This window comes from Chamaea fasciata, unplaced genomic scaffold, assembly GCF_029207755.1.
Source record: "Chamaea fasciata isolate MVZ Bird 193981 ecotype frontalis unplaced genomic scaffold, bChaFas1.0.hap1 SCAF_13, whole genome shotgun sequence".
Taxonomy (NCBI): domain Eukaryota; kingdom Metazoa; phylum Chordata; class Aves; order Passeriformes; family Sylviidae; genus Chamaea; species Chamaea fasciata.
The window spans coordinates 5,390,061-5,415,135 of NW_027094098.1; the positions used below are offsets into that span (position 1 = coordinate 5,390,061).

Genomic DNA, 25,075 nt, shown 5'->3' on the forward strand with positions numbered 1-25,075 from the left:
TACTGGTTCTTTGCTGTTTTCCTCAGGGAAAGGAAGGCATCTCTTTGGAATATGTATAGCCTAAAATAAGCCAGTGTTTTTTGGCTAATATACAGAAATGCTAAAAGCTGATGCCTTAGGATTTTAGCTTTCATATTTTTCATCTATTTGTAATCCCGCAATTCTTTAGTGTAGAACTCTAAACTCCACACACAGTGTGAGCTGCTGCTTCCCCATCTTGGTCAGACACAACAATTCCTCTCCAGGCCTGGCAATCAAGGACACCTCACTGCCTCAGGCCCCGAAAGATGTAGAACAAAAGTGAGTTGGGGGCAGCAAACTTGGGATGAATGACTTCATTAGCTGAAGCTGTAATTGGAAGATGAACCCCCAATATGCAAATGGACCAAAGTGATCAAAGTGTGAAAACCTGTGACCTGTTGTCCATTTCTGGGTGTAGCTCCTGGGGGGCTTTTTCTGCCCTAAATGTACCCGAAGACCCTTCAATAAATAGAACAGCTTTTTATCCCCTTAATTTTGTCAGGCCTCTGTTTTTAGGCAGCCCAAAAAGGCATCAAAGCAAAAGCTCAATTTTCAGGGCAGTGGCTCAGCCATGGAGGGGAAGAGGTTAAGGGCCTTCTGTAAAACTGAGATTCAGAACTCTGTCTTATAAAATTCAGGCAGTTGTGCAGCAAACAGATGTTAGAAAAGAATCCAAGTGCTGCCCATCAATACACCTGGAACAAGTCAATACAGATGTGCTGGTACCATGGCACCAGTGTTTACACCATCTCTTGTGTCAGACACATTTACATGGCTGCTTTGGGACATTTTCCGCGGAGACTCAATTTCTCCTTAATTTAATTTTAGGTGGAGGAAGTAGAAACTCCTGTGGCTGTTTACCAGCTCATCTCCTCTGTTAGTATTGAACTGTGCATTTATGTCCCTGAGAGGAGGGCAAAGCAGCTGAGAAAGGCATTTTTTTTACAAAGACCATTAAAAAAGGGGAACCTGAGACACCTTCCTAATTAATTTGCAGTATTAAGATCAGGAGTATGCTCCTGCCAAGTCCACAAACTAATAGTACTATCCAGGGACTTGCAGTATAAAGTAAATGTTCCAGTTTGGGTTTGTCCCATCCACTGCCCTTTGGGGCAAGTAGTCATCACATAGAAAAATAAATACAACCTTCGTTTTTCTAGGGTTTTAATCCTCTTTCTGCGTCTTTATTTCTGTCACTTTGATTCCTCTTACAGAGCTGGTCTAACTTAGAGGATGTTTAACACCAATTGAATGACAGAATGTTGAAGGCACCCAAATATTGCCAGCAAAATCCATTTGTGTATCTGGCTTGTACATCCAGTAGCTGATGAGGACGGCACAGGGTGCCACAGAGGTGTTCAGACATCAATGTGATCAACACATTATTTTAGATATCCAAACAAAAGCACATTTTAGAACTAAAAACCAGTTTCTTTCTTTGCATCCAGTAATTTTTATGGGTAAGCTAATGACAGGCAGAAATTTGTCAAGAATATGTTTTTGCAGATCCATTGTTTCCTAAAGTGACAAATTTTAAAAGTGAGTCAGAAAAATCCTGTCACTTGCCACCCAGCCTAGGGACAAATTAATTCTTAGGCAGCTTGCTCTCATGTGTGGCCTAAATTCCCATCCCAATTCACTGCAAGCCTCTTGAAAACTTGTTCATTACTATTCTCTTTGCAATTAGTATTTATTTATTGGAAGACGTATCACATCTCACCCCAAGTCTTCCCTGTAGACTAAACATGCCAGCTCTTTCAGTCTTTCCCCACAAAACATCTTTGCCAGACCTTATTCCTGATTCTCCTCACGGGCCTCCCTCCAAATTGTCAACATCTCTCTCATTGCAGGGTTCCCAAAATTGGACACAGGGCTGCAGGAGAAGCCTTATCAGTAATTGAATGGAAAGATTACTTCATCATCTTTCAGACAATCCTGTTTATGCAGCACAGCACTTGCTTTTTTGGGTACTTGTGTTCTTTGGCAAGGATATGGAATTATTAGTCCTTGTTTAATTACTAATCCGTGGCAACTCCCTTTGCTGTAAAGCTCCTGGTTTCCAAGAGCCTGAGCCTGGGTTTTGGCTCGTTCAGCTGACAGTGAGCAACTTTTCTTTTTCATCTTACAAACACTGTCTTCAGGAATATTCAGGATCCTTCATCCTTGTTTAGACTGTATCATCAGCAAGATCTGCAGTCTAAGATGACAATTTTTCCACGTTGCCTCACCTCCTCCCACTTGCACTGCCTGGCACACGACATCCATAAGCGATGAAGTCCCAAAGATCCCATGATTTTGGGGGCTGCCAGCACAATAATCACAGAACACATATCCTAGGTCTACATTTTGATAGTCTTCACTTCTGCAAAACTGCTGACTTGAAAACTAAAGGATATTTGTCCTTCAGGCAGACCACAAATGATACTCCATGGCAGCACCCTCTGCACAGCTGTCATACGTGATCAAACACAGCAAATATTAAGTGCCAGAGTACATTTTGCTTGTACATTACTTTGCTTTGTGAGATTTCAACTGTTTTCACTGTTTTGAACACTAAAGACAACTAGAACAAATTGCAGAATTAGGATAGTGTTTATAGAACTCTCAAGGAAGTCTTAAAAATTAAGTATCTTTAGGAAAAATTTTAATTCCATACACGAACAACTTTATAAGTCTTCTGAGGAGCTTTGTGACCTCCTAATTAGAACTTTGTTCAGAGAGAGACTGGAAATTAACTGAGATACCCAGACATACTGAAATAGGAACCTTCCGCCCCCCTCCCCCCAATTACATAAAAGCTATAATTATATTTGTTACATAAACATTTTAACTGGGGAAAACATTAGATAATTGAAGACAGTCCCTCCTTCCAAGCCCAGTTGCCCACCACTCACAGCACAGCAAGAGTAAAATTAACTCAGCAAAGTTGTGCTCCCAGTGCAAAGCTTCTCCTGTGCGTGGATGGTGCTGTGCTGCTCATGCTGGGGAAGAAAGATATGAAAGGGAACTATCTGAGGCTATTTCGCAGGTCACCTTTTGTAATGCTGCTGCAGACAGTGTATTTTCAATCTGTTTAATCAGTGTCAAGAGTCCAGCCTGTAAGAAACCAGACAAAGACCAAGAAATTATTTATCAGACTGAATAATTGCTTTGTGCTTTACCAGTAATGATGATACTGAACTCCACCACTGCTGGCAGGAGTCAGAAAGATTCTGAGCTGTAAATGGGCTGAAAGGTTGATCAGCTGCCACTCGACTCATCGCAGGATGAGGAGGAACCGGTTTATTTTTTCCCTCCTTAAAACCATTCTTCTCTCTGGAAGTTACTTGCAGAAGGACACCTCCAGTCGCTGCCTTTCCCTGTACCCAGGCAGGATGGAGATGCAGTTGTGACTGCTGTACCTCACCCTGGGGGAGGCAGTGAGGTGACTGGGCTGGAGCCAGCCCGGCCCACGCTCAGAGTGATGGCACCTGAGCAACGACAGGGACTGGACTGACAGGGAGCAAACCTGCTGCTATCCTGTCACAAAACTTTGCTGGTTTAGCTCAGCCAAGCGTGAGGATTTCCTCCTGTCCTCAGCCTTGCTCAGTGCCAGGCCCTTTCCCTGCCAAGGGTGCCAGTTAGGATCAGACACAGAATCCCAACCTGGTGGAATTGGGACAGAGCAAATCACCTGGAGCTCAAACCAGCTCCCAGAGATTCACTGGGGAGGGACACAACTCTGTACACGTGTGCTGGGGGGTGTCTCCGTTTCGCTGAGCTCCAGCACGGTGATTTTAGGCCATAACAAAGGATCTGGTTTGTGCCAGCACCTCCTGCTCCCCAGCAGCACAAGGCCGGCACAGCAGAGCCCTGAATGTTGCACACATTCCAGGCAGGAGGAAGAACTGGACTGCCACCAGGTGAGAGGCAACATCAGGATTCAAGGATCTAAACTCCTCCAGATCCAGCAAATGCTGTGACACAGCTCTGGGAGTGCCCTGATCATGGTTTCTCTATGCAGCACTGGTCTGGGACCTCATTTCTGTAACAAGCTATTTAAGAGGGAAGCTAATTGAAGTACATAAATCCTGAAGAATATCACATGAAACCAAGAGACTATTATTAGCCCAACCTAGATAATGTTATAGAAGTGCATTAAGAAACCTCAATTAAAGAAATTACTAGGAAACACTCCCCACTTCAAGATCCCAGGAGATAAATTCTCTCATGCAGTGATTAGATATTATCCAGAATAATAAAAAAGGAATACTAAAAATGGATGTGGAGAAGGAAGGCAGACACAGCACAAGTTCACCCAAATGGGTTACAGCCTGTTCCTAACATTCACTGCTTTGGAGGTGAGAAATCAGAGCCATCTACAGCGGCACCTGAAAGGAAAATTAAACTATAATTCTGCCACAAAAATAAGTTTTTTAATTACATGTTGCTTAGGTAAATGTTGATGTAAAGTTAATGGACCCAGAAGCATTTCCAGCAGTGTCCTCTCACCAACTCTGGTCTTGTTCCTTCATTACCTCTCTTAAGTATTTGGAATTTTCCCCTCTGCCAGTTTCTACTGATCCTACCAGACAGAAAAGAGCATCTATGGGCATTTCCATCCTGGTGATGTGAGCAAGCTGGAGCGCACCTGGGTTTCTGTTCCAGTCATCACAACCCATGAGAAACATGCTGATGTGGAGAGAAAGACAAGACACTAAAAGCAACCAGGTTAAAAAAAAAAATCAAAACCAAAACCAACCACACATACACACCAAAAAAAGGAAAGGAGAAAAAGGAAGAGTGAAGTGCGTACAGTGAAGAAAAGAGAGTGAGATGAAACAGGACAAAATGCTAAATTCCAAATAACTCTTTAAAAATGCAAGCAATGATGTGACCTTAGACTGGGTCATTAAGAATGAGGTTAGGTTGCAATTATTTACCGTCTCCCTTTATTCTCCATAAAGAATAAAGCAAAGTTACTTTAGGAACAGCAATCCAGCCATCACAGAAGATGAAACCTGGACGTTTTCAATGTGACATAGAAACCCCACAAACCAATACAAATTGGATTTTCATGTCACTATGTCAATAAAAACCAGCTGACTTCCAGGTAAAAGTAGAGGGCAATGTCCAGTATTCATTAACCTGAAAAGGCCAGTGATTCAAGAGGCACAGCCATTTTTAATACTGATAAAAATCATTTTCTGTAAGCTGAGTGCCAGGAAGTTGGTTCACTTCAAAGGAGTCCTTACAATTTTGGTACAGTCCACTACTGCACAGGAGTTACACTGAACAGCTATTTATAGTTATTCCAACTAATACAGAGTTATCAAGAACAAGCTTTGGGTGTTGTTCACAGCGTAAAGATGAAAAACACAGAGCAATGGAAAAACATGCTCAGCAAGTCTGTTCTGCCAGGCTGTTACCCCACTGATCTCTGTTTGCAGTGTGTGTCCCCTTGCTCTCAGCAGTGCGGGCAGCACCTCCTGCCCAGCACGGGGTGAGCACAGCCAAGGCTCACACTGACTGACTCCCAGGGAGGTGCAGAACACCCAGGTGTGCTTAAATCTCCAGCTGAACCAGGCAAAAACACCCCCAACATTGCCAAAGCTGGGCTCTTACTTCCCCTGCTGGCAGGCACACGAGCGAACACTGAAACGCTGACAATTTGTATTGGGTATTACAAAAACTAAAACCCCAACTATTTTCAGTCTGAAACTAAAGCCCCAACTATTTTCAGTCTGCTTATGCATCAGAACAACGCTCCCCCAAGCCCCTGAACAAACCAACCCCCAAACCTGTCAGCACCACAATACAAACAGCCACTGGTGTTCAGCATCATCACACCCCAGGTGTCTCTGGCTGCTCCTGATTCATATGGAGCTCTAAGAGCTGTCTTCTTCAGAAATCCTAAGGAAGCAAAGTACTCTGAACTCAGGAAAGCAGGAGTCTGGAGATGAAGCAAATTTATTGTTCCAGGTGTTGAAATCAGGGAGTATTTGAAACCAATAGCCACACACTTGATGAAAACCCAGCGAGTACAAATGAACAAATCCGGATAACCCTTAAGTAAGTTACAAAGCTGTTGTGGGATGGCAGATATATATCAGAGAGCCTTGTAGGTAACCCAGAGTTTAGAAAAGATGTCCTCTGCACAAAGGACAGGCAGAGAACAGCATCACTGAGGTACGAGTCCCATTTCTCTCAGGCAAATTACTGCATAGATATCCAAGGTTTCTCAACAGCTTTTACAGCGTATTAAGATAACATAATGAAAATACATTGTATTTGAAACCAAAGAGCAGCATACTAGACATGCACTGGTAGAAAACATCCCGTATGCCACTAGAGATGTTAAAAGTACCATACACAACTTGGATGTTCATCTAAAAGCATAATATTTTCCTTTGACTTCGTTTTTTGTGGAAAAAAGTCTACATGGTCATAAATCTGGAATTCTCAACATTCAGCTGTGGTGGGTATGACATGAACATAGAGGGTCTTCATGTTCAGGTTCTTCATAGAAACGTCCTTTGTGATCTCTGAGTGAAGGAAAGAAGAGAGAAAAAACAACACAGTAAGTGCTCTTGCTTACCAGGAGAACAATGAACTTTTTAAAATTTAATTTGATTTGCTTTATTCAGACATTTTTGCCGGTTCCACCACAGAGGGACTGGGACAGAAACTGCTCCGCTTGAAATTCCCTCCTGTTAAAGCCCAGGGCGTGAAAGGAAAGATCACCATGTGTCAGGAGTGTCCCTGCAAGAGCAGGAGAGCCTGTTTTATGTTCCAAAGTAGAACTTTTTGAAAGTCTGCATCAGCCCACAGCTCTGACAGAGCAGCACCTAGTTCAGACAACTCCAACACCATGATACGAAGTCAATATGAACAGTACAACACAATGGACTGAAAGTCACAGTCCCTCCTAAACAGTTTATATGTAAAGTAAGGATTGTACCAGTACCTGCTGAAAAACTACTGCTGGAATCTTGTTGAGCATGCCTGAAGAATTTCTTACCATACAGGGTAATGCCCTAAGTCTTCCCATAGCTACATGCACAGAGTTTGGAGTAGGAACAGGATAAAGTCCCAACAAACCTCTGAAGGACAGAGGACACTACCAACAAGCTGACTGAGGGGTTGTTATTACTCAAGAAACACAAACACAGAGTAATCCCACTCGTGTCTAGGGAAAGTCACCTGCAAAGCTTGCAGGAGCTAGAAATCTTTCACTATTACATTGTGAAATGGGAATTTTTTCCCAAGAAGCCTGGTGCTTGCTGACTTTTCCTCCAGCACCCATCACCCACTGAGAGCAGAGTGTTCGGAACACTGCAAGGTACAGCCTTGGAACAAAAGTCACCCCAGGAACAAACACCCCCGAGACCTCTTCACTAAGAAAGTTCAGAGTGATAAGAAATTTGCCAGGTGTAACCACAGGAACAGGTGAAACCCAGATTAACAAGGATTGGGGTCACGGTGTCACTCTGCACGCCAGAACCCCTGCAGACAACCCAAGCAAGTACAAGACAATATAAAGATCTGGCACCAGTGTTAGCACAAAGGACATATTAATAACACCCACACTGGCTGGGGGTTTTCAGGAGGAACCCTTTTGCAGCGCCCTGCCCCATCTTGCTCTGAAAAGTATTTCATTATTAGACTAAACACACAGAATCTGCACTGATTTTTATAGCTATCTGTTAATTAGAGAACTGAGAAGTCCTCATGGATCACAGTGTTTTTCTGGAGTTCTCTTCCATTGTAATACTCCTCTGTAAGCAGCTGAATATCCATCCCCAGAGCTGGAAGAGTGGAGCAATAACCCAATTCAGCAATTAGGGCTTTATTCCCTCACTAACCTTCCTTCCCAGGAACGTATTCCATCAGGATGTTAAAAAGTCTGGTCAGCAGAAGCAGCCAAACAAACTGTGAACTTGGGTCTCCAAATCTTGTTGGGAGTCCAGGGCATTCCTCTGGACGCCCTGGAAGGTCACAGACCTCGGCAGAGAGGTTTGGGACCCAAGCAAGAGGGTTTGAGATCTGTGCAGGGGGGTTGTAGACCCTGGCACAGAGCCCAGGAGGACACAGCCTTTGACTTCAGCCCATGGGAACGGCTTCCAACATTGAGAGAAGAATTACAAACCATAAAGGTGTGAAAACAGTAGTTTAGCTTAGCACAGGGTGAAAAATTACGTAGTTTTGAGTTTTTAGAATGTAGGTGCATGGGGAACAAGATGGAGGATTTAGGGTAGTGCCCTGAATTCTTCCTTCTTCTCCCCTGACCTCCAGCTTCTGGTGATGGTGGCACAAAGTAGCTAAAGGAGATTGGGTCAGAGTAGAGTTGACCCCTCTAAGTACAGGTGATAGGTATTGGACCTTAACTATAAACAGGTGATACGTGATTTTCTGTATAAAGAGGCTGCGACATCCCACCACAGGGGGAGTCGCCTTGTGTCCTAGCCGCTCTTCAGATCTCAGCTGGGCACAGAGAACATTGTTAGATATGAAATAATAAACAACAGGGGAAATCAAAAAAAAACAAGATCTTGAAGACTCCGCTTCTTTCTTGCAACCTGGCTCAGGGCTTTCAGAGGCAAAAAAACTCTTAACCACCTAAATCTCAAGCAAGAGAACCAAACCTGAGAAGTCTCTTATTAAATATTTAAGATCCTGAAAAATAAGGAACTTACATGAATCTAATTGCAACAGTGTTTATAACAACAATTAGTTTTAAAAACTGGAAATCTGATTTATCAACAGACTGTAGGGATACCCTCCCTTCTGTGCCAATTGCTTCACAGAAGGGCTTTGCAGGGAGCATGTGATGTGTCCCTATCATCTCCAGTGGGGATCAATCAGGTACCTGGAACTTGCGTCTCTCCAGCTCAGGAAAAAGCAACATTCACCACTTGGACATTTATTTTTTGGAATGTTTTCCAACATTACAAAGGGGGAGTCAAATCCATGTTTGTTTCTGAAAAGCTGGTCTCTGTGTAATAGACAGCAGATGCCCAACTGCCTGGATGGACAACATTTATAAAAATAACCTTTTCAAAACCAGTAACTTATTTTCCACCAAGTGACTGCTTTTCCTTTTAACGGAACAGGCACCAACCTTCCAATTCACGGGTTATTTCCATCAAACGTTTCAAACAGTTAACAGCAAATACATTTTTTAGAATAAACCACAAAAAACCTACTCAAGAGACTGAACTTTGATGTTCTGAAGGCAAGACCTTGAACAGATTGATCAGAAGATGAAGAGAGGATTACAAAGCTCCACCAATATAAATAAACATTAATTGACCTAATGTTTTCTAGAGACATCAAAGTGTTTCATATGCAGCACTTATTTATCATACAAAAAAGAGATGTGAAGATAAAATACAGCTATGCCAGTGTTTAAACTTAAAAAATGTTATTCAAGGAGGTGAATGCTGAGAATTAAACCTGAGATAGCAGAAGTGTGGCTACAAGACATTAGCTGCACAAATGAACCTCTGGGACCAATCTCTCTGTGTTCTGAGTTTAAAAGAGACCAAATCAGTTGTTTTGGCCTTGAAGGAGTTCTCAAATCTGATCTTTCACATCACTGTGAACTGTCACTTCATACACTTTAATAAAGTTTAAACAGTTCTAGAGAATCCATACTACAAATGTTACAGTGATTTAATCCATTTCCTTTCAGGTGAAGACATTTTAAAAATCCTCACTTCAACTTAGCCTTAAAGGCTGTTTTGCCTGTACATTTTCCTGTGCTGTCAGCTCCTTGCTTCTTTCAAAGCTCTCCAGTTTCCTACTGTGCTTATTTCAGTGTCTGAACAGAATCATCTGGTGCTGTACCAGTGAGAGGAACCAAAGAGGAACTGTGCCTAACATCCCTTGTTCCTGAACCCCTGAATCCCCAGGTGGGCAAGGCTGCACACAAAAATACCTTTTAGTTTATGCAAACCAAGTGTGGCTCATCTTGGTTTTTACCTCTTGTGCTGAAACACTCCAGGCTCCAGTTCTCTGTTAACACCATTCACCACATTATTTTTGGCATTTGCTCAAACTACTATCAGAAAGTTTCATCAGAATCTGAGATCCATTTGAGTTACATAAATGGCTTGTGAATAAAAACACTTCAGGTCATATGAAGTAAATAAAAAAACCCAAACAGCCAAGAAGCCACAACAAAAACCCCTCCTTGCTCAGATTCCAGTGTGTCCCACCTAAATCCTCTGGAGAGCTGAATGACCTCAGTTCTCAGCACCTGCCCTAAAGCTGCCCCCTCCTGCCCTCCCCACTGACAGCACCTCCTGAGGGAGCTCAGCCCAGCCTGAGATGGGCAGTTTGAGGAGGAAGTCCAACCTCTGGACAGGTGAAGTGTGGTAGGCCAATTAATGTCATGGATCCCTCCCAAACAGCTCATAAACCACACCACTCCAGACAGAACCCTTGCCATCATTTCATTCAGAGAGCTGAAATCCCCTGAATGCAGGAATCCCTCTTTGGAGTTGTTTAGGTTTTTACCAGGTAGTTTCCAATCCATTCTCTTTGTCAAATGAAATCCCAAATCATTCTGGTCCAATTTTTCAGCTGGTGGCTCCAGCTTCAGTCACACCTTCCTCACAAATCAGAGATTTTTGATTCCCATCTCTCAGTGGTTTTGGAGGGTTCTTTAGCATTTCAGATCTGTGAGCATGTGCTGAAGCTTCCTGCTTCCCAGGTATCCCAAATGGCTGTGCCCTACCAAGTCTGACCTACCCACACTGCTCCAACAGAGATCCAACACTCTTTTCCACCCACTCCAATTCTCCAAGACAATGCAACAACACGAATGTTACAAGTTTAAGCAGATTCTTTAAATATTCCTGCTGTAGATTCACTTCCAGGAGAGGATTCACAGTTCAGCCACTCAGCAGGGCACTGCCATTCCCACTGCTAACTGACCTTTACTGCAAAAGGAAAAAAGCTTTTACACAACTTGCCTTGGCCCTTTCATGAAGGGAATGCATTACAGCTTGGAACTTCGAAATCTGTATGTTTGCTTAAAGGATTTAATTATGCTAATACTGAATTACCGAGCAGAATTAAACCTGTGTGTGAATACTGTGGATTTAGTAATTAAACTGGATCTCAGGTTACATCAGCTGCTCCTCAACAACTTCCAAGGATCAGACGAGCAAACCAAAGGTTTGTGCTTACCATGAGTTAGTGCTTCATCCAGGAACAACTTTAGCCTCCTGCTTCTGAGCCCAAAAACTTTTGCTGTCTCATGCAGAAGACCTTTGTAAGTTAATCCATTCTGACCAACAGGGTTTTCCATTAGGAGAGTTCCCACTGTTCCTTTCTGGCATTCTGGACAAGATAAAACAGCTGAGTCACTATTGGGAAGAAATGAAATCATTTATCTGGGTAAACTGAAATTTAGGATTTCTTCCTCCATTGCATCTCTATTTCTTCATGGTACTGAGAGAAAAATTAGCAATACCAACCTACAGATATTCACTAAGTTCATGAATTATAGAGCAAGAAATTTAAGTGATGACTGACAGCTTGACCAACAGAAGAAAACTTCTTTACATGGGTTAAACAGGTTAACACAGAGTCTAGGAAACATGAAATATTTCAACAAGACATAGAAACCACTTCATGCAGAAACTCACCCAGCACCTACTGATGATCAAATCCCCTGTAAAAACCACATTTGTGGCTCCTGCAAGCTCTCAATAGTGTCAGAAAAGGTTCATACCAGGGCACAGGGTAAGAGCAAGCTACTGAAACAACTCAGCAGCTCCCACGTAGAGCTTTCAGAGTGCCAGATTAGCAGCTGGGAAACAGAATTACACACACTCCTTATACCCCAGAGCAGGTGTATAATACAATTCATCTGGCTTTTAAATAGCACTAAGAAATGTTTCACAGGGTGTTCCCAATGTCCTGGTAAAGAGGTGACTCTTCATTCAAACTGGTCTGGTTTAGACTCAGCCTTTTACAATAAGCTGCACAGGTGAGCTGACGGTCAGAAACAAGGAAACAATGCCCAGGGGCTCACGTTTAACTACTGCCCCTTATCTCAAACTGGCTCTCCTTTTTCTCTTAGGAGAAGAGGGAGAAAAGCTAAGTATAAGCATTGTTTTTATCAGAAAGTACACACTAGGAAAAAATCTTTTAAAATCACCATCTACCAATGAAAACCTACACCCGTGCAAGTGAAAAGGGCCAAAGCCTGCAGGACAGCAAGCCCAGACTGTGAAGGAGCAGCCCAGCAGCCTACATACCTTGTGGCTTTGCATTGATCAGCTGCAGGTTGATGTACTGGCAGAGCAGGGCACTGGGGCAGCTGAGCAGGGCAGGGGTCGACCCTGCTGTCACGTGCAGAGTCTTCCCACTGAGCCCCAGCAGGTCTGTCTGGTTCAGCAGCTCTGCAACACAAAGTGACACCAATGAGGCCACCCCAGGAGCTGACAGAGAGGCTGTCTCACTCCTGACCCCACTGCAGCAGTGGCTCCTCTTTCACAATTCCATCCTCAAGAAAGAGCTTCTCTGTTGAAAAAATGGAATTTGTGCAGAAATGGTTGGTTTTCATAATAACACAAAGGGGGTGCTTTGTTTGCTGTGGAAATTAGCTCCTATATACCATTTCTTATGCACATAGTGACTCATGCAATAAAAACAGTTAGTTAACTTCAAACAAGCAAGAAATTATTCACCCAAGCTAACCATTCCTATCTCATTACAGGAAGAGCGGTGACCTTTGCTTGCACCCAGACTCCTCGGGCCAAAGCAGCACTGGCAATATGTTACTATGCAACATCAGCATAAAAACCCAAAAAACTTCAAGTCATGACTTGAATTAAAGCCCCCTCCATCAGTATCTGTGTGCAATGCCACCACAGCTCAAGAGCCAGCACGACTCCAGCCAAGCAGATGGAGAGAATGTGGGAAGACCAGGCCCAAACCAGGAGCCCTGTTCTCCAAGGACATCAGAAGCAATCCCTGGAAGTGCTGGGAAGAGAAGCTGATGATGTTTCTGTGACAAAAATGAATTCAGCAGCATTGCCTGAGCCTGGAGGTCAAACAGATCCACTGATGGGCACGGCATTAAAGACACACAGGAATATCATCACTGTCTGCTGCAAAGAGCTCCAGGGAGAATTTATGCATTTAGTTTCTTGTCAGAACTGTGTGTTCCTGTACATATGGAACAGGCACACCTGTCAGCTCCAGCCAACAGGTTTTCATTCCATAGCAGCCCTATTCATATGTCACACAGCCTAAGCTGTACAAAGCTCATTTTCAATCAGTTCATCTGGAAGAATCTCATGGAGACTAATTCATATAAATTTATACATTTTGTAGGTTTATAAACTTATAAATAAAAAAAGAAATCCATAACCAACCACCCAGCTCCCAAAAAAAGCCCCAAACCCTCAAAAAACCTAACCCTACAAAAAAGGTGAACAAGCAATGACAAGCGACAAGCTCTCAAAATTCAGTCAAATGTCACAGAACAGAGTGGGATGCACTGGGGAGCATTAACAATATTGCTCAAGGAAGTACAAAGACCTCAAGCTGCACCTAAGACTTTAAAATGCGTATTTTAAATATCAACATTTATATATTTGTATATAAATTTATAACGGTTTAAAGAAAAAAGAAACCAAAAGCCAAACACTGCTCTGGCCTGTCTGAGGTGCCAGGCACGTGCTCAAGCACAGGAAGTGGATTTGCTTTTGGTTTTATTTTCAGGAGTCTTCGGTTTTGTAACTGAAAAAAAAAAATGTTATTCTATTCCATCTGTTGAAAATGGTGGAGCAGTGTTGCTTATCTCTGCCCAAATGGGTCAGTGTTGCTTATCAGATGGTGCAGTGTTGCTTATCTCTCTTCATTGTTCCACCACCCCCATGGGGATATCTTCTGCTAATGGACCATTAAAGCTCACCAGTGACATGACACATTACATCATACCATTTGAAGATGCTTTACCCAGGGAGGAGGAGCCAAACTATCTTCACCTAGATAAAAAGAGCCACAAGTGTCACCAGTTGTCCAGTTTTCCACCAGATTCCTGGAGAAAGACCAGACCCATCTCCCTTTTTAGACAGGACCCTCTCTACTCCAACGAAGTCACACCTGCCACTCCAGGAGGGCTTACTTTGGACTGCTTCCAACACCCTGACCAACAGGGCGTCAGGTTGTATTTCTGACTCTGTCAGGGTTCTCTAAGATTTCTTGTTTGTTTGCTTGCTTATTCTTCTGTACTACAACATTTGTATTTTAAATCCCTAGTAAAGAACTGCTATACCTATTCCCAAAATCTTTGCCTGACAGCCTTTTAATTGCAAATTTATAATAATTTGGGAAAGGGGGGGGGAAGCTTACATGCCAAGGGAGACTCCAACCTTCCCTGGCAGATACCTGTCTATCTAAACCAAGACATCAGGAAAGCAAGAAAACAACTGAGTGGAGAGAATTACCAAGATTTCATCCAATGGAAGGGAGCCAGGGGCAGGTTGTTCCTAAAGCAGCAATTTCAGGCCACAGGAGAGAGAGCCCAGGGGAGCAGGGGGTACAGAGCTGGGAACACTTGGCCCCAGTAACTCCCAGTTTGCCATTCCCCAGCTGGCAGCATCCCTGTGCATCCAAGCAGGGCAAGGAGGCACGAGCTGCAGTAATGGGGGTTTGCCCAATTAACAAATTAACATGTGGCATTCCAGGAGCACTGATGTTTTACCAGGGAAGAGCTCAGGCACAGTGCTGTCAGAAAAGTCTGTTCACAGAACCCTCTCCTAAGAGCAAGAAAAAATGGATCATTTTTTCATATATATCAACAGACTTGAAGGCAGGCAGGTATTACAAGTGCTCATCAAAATCTCTTTAAAAGTCAGTTCTCCCTGTAGCTGGGTTTTAAGTGGTAATGCTCTGCTCTAAGCTACCTTACAGCCTCACAGCCTTTTAAAAATTAAAGATTAAAAAAATCAGCCATCTGAAAATCATAAAGATGAAATAAGACATGGATCTAAAAGTCTGTAAGGGGATTTCAGCCTCACCTTCCTTGCCCCTCCCTTTTCTTTAAGCCCTACATGATCTACAGATGCATTTCTTCCCCTAAACATATTGAAAATGTTTTAAATAAATCTTTTTCAACATCGGTTACTTCCATGAAAGCTGAGTGCAAGTCTACAAGCATCCCAGACAAGGAGTTTAGAGAGTTTTCAGCAATCTAGAGAAAAAAAAAGTCACAGACAACTTTTTTTACCATCTCACTTGACCCCAGCTTCTTCCCTTTGAATTTTTTTTTTTTTAATGTAGAAAGAGACAAACTCTATTTTTAGTTTCTGAAGGTCAGTACAAGTCCCAGAGCCTTGTCTGGGGATTATGCAGTTCCTCAAAATACCTTAACACATTGTTGGGGAGCAAATGTTTATCCCATTATTCCCATGCTGCACTGAAAATCAGAGACAGGACCTATCTGAGCCTCCCTTAATACAAGAACTGCCTGATCCTGTGCCACAGCACAACCCTAAGGAAACCCTCATTACAATCGGAGAACAAGATAATAAATTACTGCAAGTGAAGTAGACAGCCCTGGAAACCAGAGGAAGGGAATGAGGAGCCAGAAATATGGTTTTACTGGGTCCCAATTTCATTAACACACATGGGAAGTACTCAGAAATTACTTGTCTGGCGTGCACGACCTCTCTCTGCAATTCCTCTCAGACACAGCAGTTGATTCCAACCCCTGCTCACCTCCAGAGGCTCTGGAATCACCAGGAGATCTCACCTGAGCTTAGCAACATCAGGGTTGAGCAGAGAGAGCAGATGGATTGGATCCAAAGCAAACACTGGAATTCTGCTTCTATTCCCTGACACCTTTTCAGGACTCTTTTCCTGGCACAGGCCTTGAACTGTGACTCCCCAGAGAACCACATGTGCCGACCAACACCTTGTTAGAGATGTGGCAAACTGCAACAAAAGCCAATTTGATAATCTGATCTTTCCATGGGAACTTTGGGGGTTTCCCAACTGGTTTCTATATGGTTAATAAGTGGGCAAGGAAAATACCCTGCTCTGCCCATCCTAGTGACACATACCGAAAAGTGAAAATCAGGATGCCAAGATGGAAGTCCCAAAATGATTCCTAAGGAGCAAAAGTGACACGGAAAGGAAAGGAATAAAGCCTTTATTGCCACAGCAGAGGAAGAGGGAAGGTTTCAACTTTCTCCACCACTTCCTTTAGGACTTCAGCGTTAATGGAGTTGTGCTGCATCTTTTAATTCTGTAAATGGCAGAAAAAACCCAAATATAGAATCAAACTACTGATAAACCTAATGAAATGGGAGTTTCCCAACTCTTCTGAGCCTTTTGAAGGTCATCTCTTACTATCTGTGGTGACAATGAATAATAGAAGTACAGACTCCCCTCTGCAGGCACAGACCACACTGTTATCCATCCTACTTGGAAAACAATTCCAAGGAAAATCATTTCCTCTTTCAAAACACAACTGGAACTTGAGGAAGATACTGAAGGATTTCCCCTAAATCCCTTTGACTGAAAGCAAGGATTAAGCCTTTTGTATGACAGGATTCAGCAGAGCTGAGCATGACATGACCTGAAAGATTTATCACAGCGAGCTAATGGATGACACCAGATAGGAAACCCCCAAAACCCTCCTAGAAATATTCTCAGGACAGGACAAGGAAACTAAAGACTGTGATGGCTACAGTGACACACAGACTACTTCTTTATGGATGTCAGTGGTGGACATGAACTGGTGATCCTCAGCAGCCCAAAACGGCCAATTCAAGTCCCTCTCCCTCAGATGTGCTTCAGTAGTTTTTTCCATGAAAAAAACACTAATAGAATGTTTTGTAGCCATCCAATTACCATTTTTAAAGTATTTGGGGTTTTTTTCCTACATTCTTGTGCCTTGAAAAAGTTCAAGCTGCAAAAATATTCCATAGGTTTTTCTAAAAAAAGAAATGCAGAACTCCTCAAGGTTCTCCTCAGGGTGGAAAGGCAACATTTTTCTTTTACAGATCACAGTTTGCATTCAGCTGAAGTTCTCACCCTGCCTACTGAGGCATTAGGGAAGAGAAAGCATGGAAAGGATGATGGCAGCTCGCCATCAAGATCCAGCAGAGCCTGGGCCCAGTGGAAACACTAAAATAAATCACATTTTGTCCTGATGAGAACTGCAATGGAAGCAAGGTAACAGATAAGCACCATTTAGCAGTAGCTTTTGGAAACATGTTGATGTGACTATAAACACAGTCTCATAAGCTAAGTACTATAAAATGGAATATTTCCTTACCCATTTTCTTGTCAATTTGATATAGCTAGCTAGACAGATATAAATTACACAGGAAATAATTATACAGTAAATGACTCCTAGCTGCTGCTAGACAGACTTTCAATTTTCCTTGTCATACTCCATTTACCTGTGTTTCCATTAAAAACTGTCAGTTTGGAATTTTTGAGACCAAAAATGCAGGAGACAGCATCTATAAGTCCTGTGAAATTCAGGGTATTATCTCCTTTTGGATTTTCCAGCAGCAACACACCATCTAAAACCAAAATTAAGAAATTAAAATGCAGTTTGGAAGCAATATCCCAGTTCTAATGATTTTCTCATAACACTAATTACTTCCAGTGAGTTTCTAAGCCAATTAAAACTGGCAACACTGCATCTTCCCAAATTTTTTTACTGGGAAAGAACAAAGAAAACAGAAATGGACTGATGTGTACTTCAGATTTATGGTGTAGAAGTTATATTTGCTTTTATTAACATGGCAGTCCCATTTTTATGCACCTAAAGTACAACCCAGTATTATATTGGTTAAAAGCTGACAGACTCTGAGATGGTCACCAGCTTTTCCAGCTGGATTCATCCGCACTCAGGGAGCACTTCTGTGACCATGTCCAACAAGGCACACTTATTTCCATACGAAAACTGTCAGTACATGCAAGAAAAAACTGCCCAAGTGCATTTAGTTTTTCTCTCTTTGTAATATATAACTCACCCTTGTAACAACATCACTGCACCTATGTCCATAGCCCAAGACACAGTCAGGCTATTTTAAGTACTTCAGCTCTAGTTCAAAGTACTCTTTTTATCTCTGTACTTCCTATCTGAGCTTTTCAAACCATCTCCTCCACATCCAGGGCTCACCTCCTGCACAGTCCTATAGCGAGAATTACAAATTCTCAAGCAGAGCCTCAAATCCAGAGAGAGCACCCCTCGCAAAGACACTCCCACACAAACCCTCCCTGGAGAAGGAGTAACAACTCCTGTGCCACAGGAGTGTTCCCCTCAGAGGAAATCATGGACAGGTGTGGTTTTGCTTTGAATAAACTTATTTTCAAGAACTATTTTTGCCCTGGAGGGCAGGCTGCACCATCATCCAAATGAATTCAGGCTCCAGCATTCACCACACCTTTTCCAAACTCTCCCTTACACCAGCCCTGACAAATCAAGCTGGGGATGTTCATTCCTACCTTGCTCTGTCCCACTGACACAAACTTTGACGTTGACGTAGGCACAGGCTGGGCCAACAGACTGACACACACCCCCTCTGACCAGGGTGATCTCCAGCTCTGATCCCTTCAGCTGGGGAAAGAGAGAGTATAATTAGAGTTATTTCAATATTGCTTTATTAAACAAACACATCAAAATCTTTTCCTTCACTAAACAACACTAAGATCTTGCCTTGCCATGCTAAACATGATTTATCATAAAATAGGGATTTTTCCCACATCTTCCCTCAGTGACAGTGCTTCAGACACAAATCTGCCTGTACCAGATGTCAGGAAAGCAGGGAATAAACAGCCTGATTTGCACAAGTGATGAGCAGTGATGACACCCTCCCAAAATGCAATCCCAAAGCAAATCTGTCTGAGAGGAACAGTCTTCCAGAGAAATTCAGAGTACTGCCCAGGGCCCTGCTCTCACTCACTGCCTGGAGACGCCTTCACTATCCCTGGGGACCACTGAGAAGCCCCTGGGTCACAGCTGTCTTGGGACCACCAGCCTTTGAGTATCTCCCCGCAAGTACCAGCGATGCTGTCAGACCTGGAGGCACCCCAGGAAATCCAACATGGAACTTCCAAAAAAGATCCAGAAATCACCCATATGAACAACTGGTACTAAAACACCATTTAAGCCTTTATTTGTTTATTTATTTATTTATTTTTGTAAATTTAGAGATGGTCTTTGGCAAGAGACACAATCCAAAGGGTGATAGACAAATTTGGAAGTGTCATTCTTTACTGAAGTCTTAGTACAAACTAGGGGAAAACATCTATGCAGCAACAAATGCTATTCTGTGTTTATCCATTCTATGAACTATTCAAAATTCATTTTTCAACTACCTGCTTTTCTGCCCCAATAGTTTCTGAGAAACTGCTTTTTTACTGTTGTTATGGTTGTGGCTTGGAGCAAGTCTTTGGGAAAGGAGCTCAGAATTAAAGCCTGTGTGTATCAAAAACTGATTCAGGATAATTTCCCAGCAGTAGTGATTTGAATGTAATCACAATAAACGTAAAAAGAACAGAGTGCATTTCCTTTTTGTTCCAGTCCTCACATATATTCAACATCAAGCAGACTCCTGTTACTCCTCTGAATAACTTCCAGAAACGTGGTGTAATGATCCTGCCACAGCTGACTGAACTTACACGCTCACATGAAAGGATTTCTCAGGAAGGGCTTTCTCATGTCACTGTTTTTAATGTGACAAAGAAGTTGCAGCAGAACACAGAGTCAAGCATCTGCCCTAAGCAATCCATCTCTGCAGGCCCAGCAACCGACACTTCCAAGGAGCACTTGACAGTTGCACTGAAATCTCACTCATCTGTTTCTCTCTGCACCATCTGTTTAAAAGTCTTAGTGTGTGACAAACACTTCAGAGATGCATCAAGCCCATAAGCACACAAAAGGCTGCAGCAGGCACAGAGCACCTCCACAACAAAGTTCTCTGGGGTGACTGTCCCTGCCCATGGTACTACATGATCTTCAAGGACACCACATGTCCCTCCCTGCGCATGTGGAACTACATGGTCTTCAAGGTCCCCTCCCAAACCCATTCTATGATTGTACAACTGAGATTCCTTAAAATAAAATAATAATGAACAAGTGCATGACTTCTGTTCTTCTGTGCCTCCATTTCACACACAGACTGCACCCCCTCAGCACTCAGGATTTGCAGCATCTCACAGAATTGGTTGAAAGGTGTTTTACCTTATTGACCATCTCATTCCACCCTTCCTGCTGTGGCCAGGGACACCTTCCACTATCCCAGGCCCCAACCAACCTGGCCTTGGGATCTTCCAAGGATCCAGGGGCAGCCACAGCTTCTCTAGGCACCCTGTGCCAGGGCCTCCCCATCCTCCCAGGGAACAACTCCTTCCCAATATCCCATCCATCCCTGCCCTCTGGCAGTGGGAAGCCATTCCCTGTGTCCTGTCACTTCATCCCTTGTCCCCAGTCCCTCTCCAGCTCTCCTGGAGCCCCTTTAGACACTAGAAGGGGCTCTGAGCTCTCCCTGGAGCCTTCTCCTCTCCAGAGAGAAGGCCAGTTCCCTGCTCATGGTTTTGTTTGAAACACCCTCCCTGCCAAGGTTTCAAGGTGGCAGGAGGCCCTCTCAGCTGGATGCCCATGATGAGACAACTGCATTTCACTAAACTGAGCTATGAACAGCCCCACAGGACTGTCTGGCAGAAGTGTCATTTAGTGAAGATTTCTGTAGATTTTCTCTGTCTGAAAATCATTTGTGCAAATGCATGGCCTGACCTACAAACCTCTCCTGGGGTCACACACCAGCTCATCATCTCCACAACTGAAAGGATTGCCTGGTTTTTGCTGACATCCAGATGACAGCCATCAGTTTTATCCATAAAAACCAGGTCAGGTGCCTGCTGTCAGGGTAGGATTTCATCTCTACACACACGGCACTATCTACAACTAAACCAATACACTCATCTTTCCACAATGGTTTTCTTCACTAAATTAGATTTGAGTAAGAGTAAAATAAGTGTGGGGGGAACCATACTTGCACAGGCATGAAAGTTTTCATGGAAAGCAACAGTGCCCAGCACTAAAACTCAGGTACAGGTGATTTAAGACAGGCAATCAGACAGGTGCTTCCCAGCACTGTATTTCCAGCTGCTTTTACATTCCAATTCAGATTTGATATTGACTTTGCATCAAATTGTCCATCAGAAGTATCAAATAAGTACTCAGAAAAAACTGAAAAGATTTTCAGTGATGTCTCAACCACAGTATTTACTTAAGTGTTTTCCCCTTCTTTGTCACTACATGAAACTGATAGTTTTGAAAAAGGCCAAACAGGGCTTTGTTTCAAATCTGTACAACTTCAGAAGTGCCATTAATAACTATAAAACATTTCCTTTACACATACTATTAAGATGGATGAAATGTGCCCTTTCCTTTCAGCTATTCTCTGCCTTCCCAGCCATTCTGTACATCAAACTTCAAGTCTGATAGATGCCACACTCTTGTGTAAATTAATCTTTGTGGTCCAGCAGGATATTTAGACTGAAGAATAGTTCACTCACAGCCCTGCCAGGAATGTCTTTTGAATAGAGTAAGTTTCAGGAAAAAGATGGCAAACCGATCATCATGTATGTCAGAAGAAGCAACCAAAGAAAAGAACAGAAATTGCTGCTGATTTGAACTGTGATACTACACTTTTAAAACAGGTAACTTCAGCAACACAGGGCAGAGGAAAAAACAGCCTTAAATATTAAACAAGTTGGTCTTAAGCCAAATTTAGCCGCAAAGGAGAAGTTCTACTACAAAAGTATATTAATCTAAAAAAATCAGAGCAACAACTGTGCTGGTGTCTGGAGTAATTTCACACCGCTACAAACAACATTTGGGCTGTGCAAACAACACACTAATCCAAGTACAAATAACTGTGTATTAAGTTCAAACAAACAACTGCCTCAGTTATTAACTCTGGTATCCAAGCAGCTTGATTTTCAAAAATACCACACATGCAGAACCCAATTCCTTTCTTTTACAAACCAAAAAAGACTAATACATAAAGTTATAAAGAGAAAACAGTATCTGCTCTAGCCCACAGATAAATATTGACACCATTATTCTTGAACTGGAGCAGCTTGCTGGGTTAAAAGCAGGTAAGATGAACTATAAAAGTAGTGCTTTTCCATCTTACTTGGGTTGTTTCCTGGATGAGAACTTCCTTTGAGGTAGGCACCGGGTAAGGCTTCAGGTCTGCCTTTATTGTGGCAAAAATGAACTCGGCGTGTTGCTGGATGATGGTGTCCAGGTATTCCCCCTCTGGCAGGGCCCTGTAATACACTGTGATCTCATCTGTGGGGACCAGGTTCCTCTGCAGGACACACAGACACACCATTACTGACAGCTAAACCACAAACCAAGTGACCAACTTCTTGTCAAGTTAAGAAAAAAAGGGTACTTTTCAAGCAGGTGTTAAAAGCTTCCACAAAAGACTTAGGAAAAAAACCAATCCTTCTGCAAAAACACTGAGAATCTTAAAACACAGGAGCATAGGCGAGCATAAGTATATTGATATTCATTATAGTGAAAATAAACGATGGCCTTATGTCATTACAGAAGCAAATTTAAATAAATCATCCAGTAACACATGGGATAGTTTTCACAGCCACATTCCTTCCTGGTTATATTCTATACAGAAATAAATCCTCTTAAGTTTTAGACATGCAAAAACCATTAAAATAGATAAATCTACATAGGTGTGGATAGATATATACTTTTTTTAAAAAAACCTACATTTGAATATGTATATATATTATATATATTTATGGATAAAAAATCTACGCAGGTTTTTAAAAAAATATATAAATATAAGGTAAAAAATACCAATTCCGGTAAAAATTTGTAGTTTTTCAGTCTTATGCTAAAAAAAGGTCCTTTCCAACCCAAACTTTTCTGTGAATCTATGATTTATTCAGCCTTAACTGCCCAGATATCTTTTCCAAAATAACATGCCCCACAAAAATTTTCTCTACACATCTTTCAGAGCTCTTACAAGGGAATCCAATCAGAAAGCCATACATGAGGAGTAAATAATACAGGGCTTCGCGTTTAATTAAAACTGCAGTCTCTGCTGCATATTGCCCAGATTGCTGAAAAGGAAATGACATCATCTTGTCCCACCCCATTGATTGCTCACCTTCTTGCGAAGCTTCTGGATGCGATTGATCACTTCCCGGGCAACCCCTTCATCCACCATGGACTGGTCTGGGGTCACATCCAGCAGCACCAAAACCTGAGCAAATGCACAAAACACTGATGAACAGGTGACAAACCAGAAACAAGGTGGATGGAACAGTCTCAGGAGCTCAGGATGCTTTTAGAGAGCTCCTCACGTACAAAATATGATGGCGGAGAGAGTATTGAACATCTCCAGGATTCACACGCTCCTGGAACACGCTGAACTACCTGAACTAACAAACCCAAGCCAGCTTTCACCTCACCATTTTCCTATTGCTTCCTGAGGAACTCTTCCCTTAATCAAAAAAGAAAGAGGAAATAACCAATGAAATACCTGAGCATCGGAGTGTGCCTCGAACTGGGCAGATCCCTCTGTCATCTGATACATGAGACGGAGATCTTCTCCATGGAGTTCATGTCCCTCCACAACAATGCTGCCTGCAGGGTTGGCAGATGGAGAGCCAAATAAATTTGGATCTTACCATCCAAATAAAACCCCCAATTTTAAATTCAGAAAGATTTAACCCAGTATCAGACTTCAAACACATGCAATACATTGGCAATGCAATCAAACAGCAGTTTAGCACTAGTAAGCAGCACTGAATTATCCCACATTCCCATTTTTCACACAATCACTTCTCCAGGCAGCAGAGCTCACTAAAACACAGGCACTTCCGCAACTGTTCGTGTGGAACCATCTGAATGGAATAAAACTTAAAAATAACCTGTATACTCCACCAGCCCCAAATTTCCATTTAAGCAGTTCACTAAACAGATATAGCTGCAAAATTCACACCCACTTGTAACTCGGCAATCCAAGGAATGCTTTCAGAATAAAAGCTACTGCACAAATACTCAGTTCCAATCTGATTCAGTCTCACAGAAAGTTTATCCTCTGCTTCATCTTGGCTTTACAGTAGTACTTAAAATCAGAAAACATCCTGAGTGGGAACTGACCCACGGGATCACTGGGTCCATCTCCTGGCCAGACACCCCAACAATGCCATCCTGCGCATCCCTGGCAGTGCTGTCCAAACACTCCTGGAGCTCTGGCAGCCTTTGGGCTGTGCCCATTCCCTGGGATGCTCAACACCCACTGGAAGAAGAACCTTTTCCTATTACCTATCCTAAACCTCCTCTGACAGGCAGGAATAGCTCAACAGGAGAACAATTTAAGATCACTGTTTGTGGCCATTTCTAATTTACTGTCAGAAAAATACTGGAAACAAAAAACCCCCAATTTTCTCCTGATAACAGCTGAATAGGGATAACAAGAGGGAAGTAGGCCTCAAGCTCCCCTAAGCCCACAAAAGGATACCCTGCCATCCTCGAGTGCTGGATCTGGTTTTTCCAAACAATGGGACTGCTGGGAGATGTTCCTTGAGCGTCATTACAGGGAGATGGCAACAGCTCACATCTTGCCCAACAGCAGCCAAAGCTCTCTTTGTTACAAGGCCTTTTAAAACTTTTCCAACCAATAACAAATTGTTAAGAGCTTAGAGACATCTGCATAAACCAATCATTAAAACTACACATATACCTTGTATCTAACAGTAGGTGCTTGTTACATATTTTTTGCTATTCAGGAAGTTTTTATACTCTTCTATAAACAAAGCACAAAGCCTCATTATTAAACTTTTCTATTATCTTGCTTGATAATAGAGAAATTCAGTATTTTTCTGCTTGCTAAGGCCTGCCTCTACACAGAAGGCCTACCTTTGCCCAGAAACACAGAATTTTATTATTACATATCCTTGTTCCTGTATCTTTCTATCTCTAGGCCTGCATCTCCACAGGGAGAAAGCTCTGCGAGCTTTCTGCTTCTGCCGTTTCCCGCAGTTG

The 25,075-nt window shown here is 42.6% G+C and overlaps 1 protein-coding gene across 2 annotated transcripts in view; it reads right to left on the minus strand.

The window, feature by feature from the left end:
- Positions 1–5,952: 5,952 nt before the first annotated feature.
- IARS1 (isoleucyl-tRNA synthetase 1) overlaps positions 5,953–25,075 on the minus strand; it is a 94,530-nt gene continuing 75,407 nt past the window's right edge. For both annotated transcript variants that reach the window (XM_066195042.1, XM_066195043.1), the window contains exons 28-35: positions 23,568–23,671; positions 23,193–23,288; positions 22,191–22,367; positions 18,493–18,604; positions 17,436–17,561; positions 12,273–12,416; positions 11,197–11,349; positions 5,953–6,545 (exon numbers count right to left, since the gene is read on the minus strand). In XM_066195042.1, the coding sequence (XP_066051139.1) occupies positions 6,463–6,545; positions 11,197–11,349; positions 12,273–12,416; positions 17,436–17,561; positions 18,493–18,604; positions 22,191–22,367; positions 23,193–23,288; positions 23,568–23,671 (995 nt within the window). In that variant the 3' untranslated portion in view covers positions 5,953–6,462. The remainder of the gene's footprint in view (positions 6,546–11,196; positions 11,350–12,272; positions 12,417–17,435; positions 17,562–18,492; positions 18,605–22,190; positions 22,368–23,192; positions 23,289–23,567; positions 23,672–25,075) is intronic.